Source organism: Glycine soja, chromosome 14, assembly GCF_004193775.1.
Source record: "Glycine soja cultivar W05 chromosome 14, ASM419377v2, whole genome shotgun sequence".
NCBI classification, from domain to species: Eukaryota; Viridiplantae; Streptophyta; class Magnoliopsida; order Fabales; family Fabaceae; genus Glycine; species Glycine soja.
In genome coordinates, this window is record NC_041015.1 from 46,551,871 (window position 1) to 46,562,876 (window position 11,006).

The 11,006-nt window shown below is 33.6% G+C and overlaps 2 protein-coding genes across 2 annotated transcripts; one reads left to right on the top strand and one right to left on the bottom strand.

The window, feature by feature from the left end:
• Nucleotides 1-5,090: 5,090 nt before the first annotated feature.
• Nucleotides 5,091-6,402, bottom strand: LOC114384313 (zinc-finger homeodomain protein 2). Its single transcript, XM_028343978.1, has one exon. It carries the CDS (start codon nucleotides 6,156-6,158, stop codon nucleotides 5,370-5,372), a length of 789 nt encoding a protein of 262 aa, XP_028199779.1. The 5' UTR covers nucleotides 6,159-6,402; the 3' UTR covers nucleotides 5,091-5,369.
• Nucleotides 6,403-10,157: 3,755 nt separating this feature from the next.
• LOC114384146 lies at nucleotides 10,158-10,658 on the top strand. The gene has a single exon (XM_028343807.1). The coding sequence runs from the start codon at nucleotides 10,158-10,160 to the stop codon at nucleotides 10,656-10,658; it is 501 nt and encodes a 166-aa protein (XP_028199608.1).
• Nucleotides 10,659-11,006: the final 348 nt, after the last annotated feature.

Below are 11,006 nucleotides of genomic sequence, written 5' to 3' on the forward strand. Positions count from 1 at the left end.
TTTTTCGTTGTGTCTGATCAATTTGATTAATTAGCTTAACCAAAATATTGATATGACAGTCTTAAGGTAGGACAAAAATAGTGTATAATCCATATTATACGTTCGTCCAACAAACAATAGGAGCAGAAAGTTAAAGAAATTAAGTTTGTTTAACGAAATTGATTCTTATGGAGGCAAAATTTTCACAGGCAAGTGATAGACTTCAAAATTAAATTAGAATGCAGGTCTCCACAACTCTACCAGCTAGATAGAAAATAACAAATAAATATAAAAATATATAGCAAATAGATATATTTCTCTATCCATGCAGTCATGCACACATATGTACAAAATACATATTAAAAAAACAAGATATCCTCGAATCCTTTGCATCCTGTTGAGCCCATGTCCGTGTCCTAAATCTAAAAGCTCGCCGGTTACAACGTTCGTTGCAGTCGATATCATATATATAGTTTTAGACAAAAAAAATTATTATTTATTGACATTGTAAAAAATTTTATACAATCGTTCAATCTGAACATATTATGATAAATTTGTTGATTTGGTAGAAATTAAACTTATAATTTTATGAACTCTATCTTGGGGATACGATTAACGCCTTAACTTGTTTGAACAAAACAAATTGATAGGGCAAATCTTTATTTATTTACGAGTAACATTATTTCTACAATAACTTTCATAACGATTTTTTAAGCATACACTTATTGTTTCTATATTATTCTCCATTACATCATTTATTTCTTTCCCTTCTTTATAGGAATAAAAATAGATTTATCTCACTCGTTAAGGGTCTATGACTTGATTCACTCATCTTAAGTCAGATCAAACCTTATTTTATAAGTCAATATAATTATAAAAAATGTTACTCATCATTATAATTATCATCATTATAATTATTGTGTAAAAATTTGTCTCAAAATTTAATTTTTTTAATGTAATATTAATTATTATTTTTACTTATATCCCTTATAATATTAATGATAGACAACAAAATTTATAAATAAATTAATTATGATATAAGATTAATTTTATAAAATTATTATATATTCTCTTTTATCTATTTATTATTTTCTTGATTAGTATAAAAAACCTAAGATAATACTTATAATGAAAGAGATGAAGTATTATTTATTTATTTATTAAAGTAAAGGCAGTCCATTCACTGCCTGGCACCAAAATTAAATGAATAGCTTATATTAAATTTGAATATGCAATTATATAATATTCACTACAAAACTAACTCTTGGATGATTTATTTATTATTTACTGTGTAATCTGTGCATTCATTTTTCCTATGTTTTTTCAAAGGATATTTTCCCTAACCCTATGTTTGGAATGCGGGGAAAGAGAGTGGAGATGAAAGAAAAAATTTGAAATTTGAATGGGAAGGAAAGTGAAAAAAAAAATTATTTTTTGTTTTTATAAGTTTTTTTTTCTTTTTACTTTTTCTTAATTAAACAAAAGAAAATGTATTATTAATTACTCGTGTTTTTCTTTCTTTTTTATTTTCTTTCCTTCCTACCAAATATACAGTAAGTTAATTAAACAAACAAATAATTGAAGATATAGGAGTATTTTTTTTTTGAATAATTAAAGATATATTTAACCACAATGTTTCAACTTACTCTTGAATTTCTTTTGGACAAACTTTATGTTAGCATACGTTTTAAGTATTTGTTGAGACAATACTCTCAGTCCACAACTTTTTTTTTAATCTAAAAGGACTCCCCCTCCCTCCAATACATCCAATATTTTAAGAAACAATTCAGCACCTTTAGAATAAAAGAAACTAACTTTCTAAAAGAAACTAATTAACCTACATATTTGATGCAAGAATGAAGTTGTTATTTTCGTATTAACATTAATTAAATTAAAGCAATTAAGTAGTATATGTGTTTACGTTGTAGCTAGGTCAATAAAGCAATATGAATTAATCTCCATTGCACCAACCTTGTTGGAGTATTATTTATGAGATCATCAGTAATTAATGTTCAATGCATACCATAACTAAGACCATCTTTAATGTTACGTGGTTCTTGGCATAGATTCTTATGTGGAAGAAGAATCCTTTGAAGAACTCCCACTATAACGGAATGAAAGTTCTCTACGGTGAAAGAATCGTTGTTTCACAAGAACCCTAAGGAATCCAAGCTTCTATAATAAAATGATATTTAACTAAATTAAGAGGATAAAATTAATCAACCGTTAGACAACATAGATTGAAGGAGATGAAAAGAGGGATCAATACATTTTCAACCCAGAGTCAAAGCAAAAATTTCACAACAATATTGCCCATCCCAAGAACAAATTACAAAAAAAAAAAAATCAAGTGATAATTTTTTTAAAACAAAAATCAAACTTAACAAGTCTGGAAGAATCACTCCCAATAATCGAAATGTCGTTCATCACCGTACCCTTGTGCGGATCTCCTTCCATGTTCATGATGAGGATCTGAACAAGAAGGTGGATGTTGCTCTTTCAAAACTAAGAATTGTTATTTTGAAGATCAGGAAAGTACTGCAAAACCTCAATAAATTAAATATGGATCAAGATTTGTAATTCATATAATTTACGTGTAATTAACTATTTATCTATACTACACCACGCTTAAGCGCTCAACTGGAAATAGAATAGAGTTTCAATTTTTGTTTAATTTAAACTTTTTGAAGGCTTATTTAAAGTTGAACACTAATAACTTGATTTGAGGAACTAATCACATAAATCAAAAGCTGGAACTCATACAACCTAACCTGGCAACTTCCTTCAGTTGTTGAAATCTACAATCACCCTCACACCTTAGTAAGAAATATTAATAAACACCAAAAGTTTGTTCGGTTAAATTTTGAAGGGAAAAGTAATTTCAATCAAATCAATAAATTTTTTAAAATTGGGCATAGATTCAAATAAAACTTTCTTATTCAGATTTTAAGGACTTTTGTTGAGTAAACTAAAATTTAACCTTTTCATTATACAAACAACACATTTGTCTAAATTTTAATAGCCTTTTTTTTTTATTTTCTTAGAAATGTATCACGTATAAAACAAAATAGCTTAAAATCTTTTAAGCCAGTTTTTGGTTGTGCGTGGGTAGGTCGTGTCTTTGGAAGAAATCACATCAAATTTATAAAATGACGCAGAAACAACTATAGATAGCTTTAGGAAAGACGCACGTCTCCTGCTATCAGACGCCAATGCAAACACACAATAAGAATCCACTATAAGTTAAACCCTAAACACTACTAAATTATAGTAAAATATACAAGTATAATTAGTTTGATTTGATTTGGTTTCATAAATATGAACGAAAAAATTCATCAAAACCATTTGATTTTCATAAAAAGACACATGAAATTAAGCCTAAATCAATATGGAGCCCATTTGTAAATTTTTAAGTAAAAATATTAATTAAAATAATTAAAGATTTTCCAAAAAAAAGTAAAACTAAAAATAATTGTAATAATTCTCACATAAATTTTAAGAATAAATTCTAATAAAAAATTAAATTAAATCACGTTCTTTCATAAAAGGAAAAAAAATGAAGAAAAACATAAAGAAAAAGATATAGTACCTGATAAGATATAGTGTAATTCATTTAATGTTAGAGAAAAATAAAAATGTTGTATGGATGTTATGTTAACAATTTTTAGTGTAACACCTTTATATTCTTAAAAAATTAACTCAAAGTTAGAAGAAAGTTGAAAAGTTAATAGATAATAAAAAATTAAAAATTAATAGTTAAAATTTAAAAATTAATTTAACAAATTATAAATATGTAATAAAATTAATTTTTGAAATAATTGAAAAGGATAAAATAAAAAGAAATTAATAAAATTATAATTTATTTAAAAATGATAACTAAAAATTTAGATAAATATATTAAAAATAAAATATAAAAAAATATAAAAAATTTGAAGGCAGTTTATCGATTCAAAAGATGATAAAAGTTATTAAAAAATTTATTTATCAAATAGTCAAATAAATATTTTTTATTATTAAATCAAATAAATTTTTCAATTAATAAAAAAAATTAAAAATTAATTAAAATACATTATAAACATGTCCCTTATCATTATAGTAGTACAACCGGAAAAGTTCTTGAATAAACAATTCTCAAAAGGTAAATGACTAAACCTTGAATTAGGAGTGTACGAGTGAAAAGAAAATATGACTGAAAAACAGTGATAGATAATGAAAAGAGACAAAAAAAAATGGAATAAAAATGAGATTAAACAAAAATAGTGATATAATAATAGACTCTTTTAAAAAAATACATAAAACATGTTTTATTTTATCCTAATCATATTTTACAATGGGGATTAAAGATGGTATTAGTGGTAATGATAATCCAAAAAAGGGAGTGAGGGTGTGGGGGGTTCTGCACTTCTGTTCCTGCAAGACTGTAAAATCTGTGCATGACCCGACAGGCTAACACTGTACGATTTTGCCGCGTGAATACCCACCCACTCCCATTCTTTTTTTTTTTGTTCTTCTCGCTTTTCACACCGCACTAACCAACACTGCACTTATACTAGAATCGAATGGGATTGGATCATTCATCATTCAATTGAAACCTCACTACAGTATTATTTGTTTTAACACTTTTTCTTTTATTATTTCTTCTTCGGACACAAATGCCAAACATCAACAGCAACCCAACATGGAAGAAGAAGAAATTAACTGAAACATACTCTCTTTGAATTAAGATCCATCGATCTTCCCAGTCCTTCACTAACTAATCACTGTCACTCACTCACTCACTCATTCACTTAAGATCATCAATCTCTCTTTGAATATTTATGAATTTCTTAGCCAGCAGAATAAATGTGTCCAAAACGGGACCAAAAATGGTTGGTGGGGACTTTGAGATGTTAATACGAGCCAGGAAGTAAAAGCTGATCAAAAGGAGTAAATGCAGAAAATCAAGACATAAACCAAGAATTAACGAATACAAAGCAAGCTTAATCACCCTTGCATTTGCATGTCTTACACGTTCAATAATCTAACTTATTAAACCTAAAAATGGCCTAATCTCTTGTGTGTGAATCTTAAGCATCCATCACATATGATTATACAATGCAAAAACACTACCATTTAATCAACTTCGTTACCTTGTCTTTATTTGGTCTCGATCTCTTTACAGACAAACTAATCACCGAGAATTCATTCGCAATTAATGTACAATAATAGTACATGTTAACCAAATCATGCACTTTAATCATCATCCCTTGCCAACACTAGAAATTAAAATTAAGGAAAGGGAGAACCCTAGCTTGATCTCCATTAATGAAATTTCAAATTACATTTTTTTTCCTCACCGAACGGAAAGAACGAGAGAAAGAATTATACTATTATAACAACAATTGGCGAAATTAGGGTTTCTTACCAAGAGTGCTCTTGTTATTGTGCATCCAAACTTTGAGAACGTTTCGCTTCACATTGGTCTCAGCACAGAACTGTTCCACAGCAGATTCATCGTGCTTCTGGATTCTCCACCCTAGTTGTTCCGCGAATGCGAGCATCTTATCCTTTTGTTCCTGCGTGAACTTCGTTCGGAACCGTTTTTTGGATCCACCGCCGCCGCCACCGCCGCCGCTGCTGCTAGGGTTTGACATGTCTTCTTCTTCGCGGCTTAGGCCGCCGCCGGAGGCTGCGGCCGGGAGGGCGAGCGGGCGGTGCTGCGACATCGGAGGTGTGAGGTGGTGGTGGAGGTAGCCAGCGGCGGCGGGGTGCTGCGGGACGCGGTGGTGGTAGTACGGGGAGAATTGGTGGTGGTGGTGCATCGGCGGCGGGGGAGGCTGTGCACGGTAGTGGAAGGAGGTAATCTCGCCGTCGATCTCCTTGCGGTGGAAATTCCGGTGGCAGTTGCAGGCAGCGCAGATGACGGCCTCCAGCGTGCCGTCCTCTCCGGCCGCCATGAACTCGCAGCAGCCGTCGACGGCGTGGCCGCCGAAGCTCACGGCGTGGTTCTTCTGGCATTCTCGGTACCGCACCGCCGCCGCCTCGGCGCCGAGCGCGGTCTTCCGCCCCTCGCCGCCGCCAAGTTTCGACATCGCCCCGGAGTTCCCGAGCGAGTCGTAACTCGGCGGCGCCGATACCGCCGCCGGCTCCGGCATCACCATTTCCTCCTCCTCATGCTCCTCTTGCTCGTCGAATTCCATATCGCTCTCCACTTTCCCTCCCTAAAACAATAGAAAAAAAAAAAACCAAAAAATATTCTCCTCTTTTAATTATTATTACTCGAAAACTGGTAGTGTTTTTTAGCTAGGGTTTTGAAAAATTGAGTGGAGGTTGAAGTAATGAAGCAATGGAGTTAAAGATCTATTCAATTATTCTATATATGAGGTGAGGCAAGAGAGTTTGAGTTTCACCATGATAGAATATAGATAATATAATAACTAAGCTAAGTAAGATTGTGTTTGTTTGTGTTGGGTATATATTTATATTGGATTTAATGTAATATATTTAATATATAATAGTAATAGTAATAATAATAATAATTATTTAATAAAATAATGTTATTATTGTAGTTTGAAGATAAGAGATGGGAAGAGGATGTGGTCATCAATAACTGGTGTGAAGAAAAGAGCTGTTTCACTTAGAAAAAAAACAAAAAAAAAACATTTCAAATACTTACCATTACATAATTAACACCTGTACCATTCTTGTTCAGACATTTACTTTTTTACTTTAACTGACCATAACCCATTTCTGTACCCCTTTTTCCCACCCTGTGTCTTTTCTTATTGCAAAATGTAAGGCACTTACATTGTTGTTAATAATAAAAAAATTGAATGGAGATAAGATAAGAGAAAAGGTGTATTAAATTATGGGTACTATATTTAGCAAGGGTGATGGAGAAAAGGGAAATTAGATAGAAAGATGATGATTAGTTGAGTGGGAGAATATGGTTGGTGGGAAAGGGGAAAAAGGAGAGGGGTGTCTGTGGAGGAAGGAGGAGAAGTGAATGTGGTTGAAGAATTTGGGAGCAGAAAATATGGAATCATAAAAATAAAAATAAAAATTAAAACTTAGGACACGGACTTCACATCGGACGAATTAATCTGTCTGCATTTATGGGAGCTGCCTACGTGCCCTCCTTCTCCGACAGGACATGACGTCACTCTCCCCTCACTCATACACTCCAAAAAATTTATTATTAAGATTCTTTATTATGTATTAGCGTTAACCTCACTTGTGTTCTGTTCTGTCTGCTTGCTTTGCAACGGTGAGGTTATAACTTATAACTACGCGGTTCATATATATAGTTACATGCAATCCATCATAATTCATAGCTTTTCCCAAAGTCACACCGCTCAGCCATTATCTTATCCATCTCCATAAAATTATAAAAGATCTTTAATTGATTATTCAGAAACCCAAAACGATTAACGCAATGTAAAATAATCTTCATGTATTTATCTGTAAAAATAATTTATTTAATAGGAGTTAAATCTGTATTTGATTTTTATTATAGGTAAAATTCTTTAAGACAATGACAACTAAGTATTATGAATAAGATTAGTTTTTCACTTGATAAACTGAGAGACACTTGATCTTTTACTTAAAAAAATTATTATTAAGCAAAATGTGTATATTTTAAGAAATCCTAAAACTGAAGCATTATGTATCCACGATTTTATTAGTGTTTTTTTTAAGTTTTTAAATAAATTCGTGAGTACGTATCAAGTATTATATATATATAATTTTCAGGTAAAATTAAAATTTTGATTGTTTTGAGTTTACTTCTTTGATTTATGATTTCATTTCAACGTTTTTCTCAGGATCACCTTTATGGCTTTATCTATTAGCTTAATGAGAGATTAATTGTTAATTGAGTTCTAATTGATACTCCACTTTAACTGAACTCTATCATTTTGATTAGGTATGTCACCTTCCCCCTTTTTTTTCCCACTTCTCCCAATTGGCGCTTTCATGTCCACTCAACCTTGGTAGAATCACCATTAGTATGTTATCCAAAATCATGAGGTTCGAGAGGATGCATGGTGGTTCTGGATTAAGTGACAGCAATTCTATTTCGGCACAAATGAAGGAAGCATGTTTTTAGAGGAGGGGAGGGTTTGCTGATTCTAGTCTATGGTATTTCTGGAATACACGTTTTCAATTGTTCATGGCTTGAATTAGGAAAAAGATTATCACAGTGAATATAAGTGATTAATTAAAAGCTTATCCCCTATTCTTTCTGTTGTTTTTCAAAATTTCCTCAAACAACATCTGTTCCATTGCCTTCCGTGGTAACGGAAGAAAAACAAAGGAAAGTCTTGCAAAAGGTAAGGAAGAAAAATGTGGAAAAAGAACCCTAATATTCAAATTGGAAAGAATTAAGAAATAGAAATGTGCGGTCTTATATATGAACGGAACGAAATCTGGCGGAGGAAATAATACTCATCAGCCAGTTTCTATTTCGGGATCTTGTCATGAAGAACAAAGTGAAGGCTCCTCCTCGTACAAAATTAGATTTAATCAAATAGAACTTGGGCAAAGATTGAATATGAGAATGGCAATCCTCTGTGTCCCATGGTCCACATAGACGAGACAGTCTTTGAAGGGTTGTGCGAGCCATGGCAGGATGCATCATCAAGCTATTGGGAAAGAGCCTGGGATACAATTTTATGCGAGAAAAATTACGAAGACTGTGGAAGCTGAAGGCTGGCTTTGAGATGCTAGATATTGGGAATAGTTTCTTCACGATAAAATTTGATATTGAAGAGGATAGAATCAAGGTCAACCAAGAGGACCCATGGATGATTTTCGATCATTACCTTACTGTCAGGGCTTGGTCAGCAGATTTGATCTCTCAAGAGGCAAAGATCGATACAACCATGGTATGTATACGCTTTCCCGGTCTTTATCTCTTTTATTATGATGAAAGTATCATTTTGGCCATGGCAGCAACAGTAGGCAAACCAATCAAAGTTGATACAAATACCAAAGACGTAAGGAGAGGACGTTTTGCTAGGGTATGTGTAGAAGTGGATCTCACTAAGCCAGTGGTGGGACGAGTTTGGATGAAGAACTACTGGTAATGATTTGTAAAATAACGAAAACCAAGACCCATTATATGGGGAGTGGATAATAGTGTGCCACAAAACAAGGAATAAAGGCACAAAATGCCAAAAGAATCAACAACACCAGTCTCAAGATAATCCCTTCATGAAGAGAGAGAAGAATCTGCAATCTTCTTTTAATAAGGGCAACGTTATCCCGTCGACCTTTTTGGGTCAACCAAGTCATGGGCCCAAGACAACAAGCAAACACATGCCAAGAACAAGCGACCACGACAGAGTTTGAATCCGAGTGAAGCGGGTGTGGCTCAGATGATGAAGAATGTTATTCCTTTTACCAAAGAAAGGCAAAAAAATATTGAACCTTTGAATGTCGGAGGATGACATCAACAAAGACACAAACAAGCCTAGTGTTTATGATATAGGCAATGGAGCCAAATCCACTGTCAACATGCAACCAGTGTCTACCAATTCCTATGTTTTTGTTAATGAGGACAAAGAAGATAGCGAGGGCATGGACATGATCGTCAGTTCATAGGAAAATGTGTTACCCATGGGGCATGAACCATTCACCCCTCCCTTACAAGCTGGAACGTAGGGGTTTAGTCAACCCTTATTTATCAACCCTCTCCTTTCCATGAATTTCCACAACTTTTCTATCTTGTCATGGAATATTAGGGGGCTATTGGTCGTAGTAACAAGTCTCATGTGCTTAATCTCATTAAGACTTGCCAACTTTTCCTTTGCCTTTAGTATGAAACACATTGTTTACTAAGGTCGAGGTTTTTTGGATCTCTTTGGGGTATAAAATGATTTACTTACAGGAAGTATTCGACCACTTAGGAGGTATATGAATCCTCTCTAATAACAATGATATTGTCTTTTTCTTGGATAGACTCTACACCATATTCTATCTCATTCAATGTTGAGAAGGGGAATACAAAATGGTGTTGTACAACCATCTACGCATCTCCCATTCCTAATGCTAGAGTGATGTTCTAGGATTATCTGGCGAGTTTATCTTCTCATATCAATAACCCATGGATCATGTTAGGGGATTTTAATGAAGTCATGCATCCCAATGAAGTTCTAGGTGGAAATTTTCACCTTTTTAGATCTATTCTCCTATCTAATATGGCATTTGTTAGTGGTCTTATAGATTTTGAAACTAAAGGTGGCCATGTTACTTGGAGAAAAAACATTCAGAATGGAGTACACATTAGAAAGAAGCTGGACAGATGTTTAGCTAATCCAAAATGGCTTTTGTTGTTTCCTCATTCGATGGAAAAACTCCTGGTTTCGAATAATTCAGACCACAACCCAATCCTTGTTCATTGCCTGAAATCTCCCAGCCAACGCAAAGAGGCCTTTCACTTCCAAGCTGCATGGATGAATCACCCAGATTACCCTCCCCTTATTGATCACGTTTGGCGGGGTACCCCTGGCGATGCCATTTGCAAATTAGATGAGGTGAGGGACCAATCCATTCTCTTTAATAAAACAACCTTTGGAAACATTTTTAGGAAAAAGCAACAGCTAGAAGCTAGAATCAGAGGGATTCATCGTCAACTGGATCATACTGTCACCTCAGACCTTACCCGACAGGAAAGGATGCTTCAAGATGAATATCAGTAGGTGCTAGCCTAGGAAGAAATGCTTTGGTTTCAAAAATCCAGGGACAAATGGATAAAATTTGGGAACAAAAACACCAATTTTTTTCACACTCAAACTGTCATTATAAGAAGAAGGAATAAGATCATGGGATTGTTCATTGATGATATCTGGTGCTCTGATTTGGGAACCTTTGTTAAAGAAACCCTCTTTTTTTCTAAGGACCTCTTCCAATCCGACGATGCCTGTGCTCCTCATAGCTTGTTGCTAAATTATACTCCCCATATTAATGATGAGCTAGTGGTCAATCTCATTAAACAATTAGCTTTGATGAAGTGAGGGAAGTGTTTTTCTCTATGAGCCCTTACAACG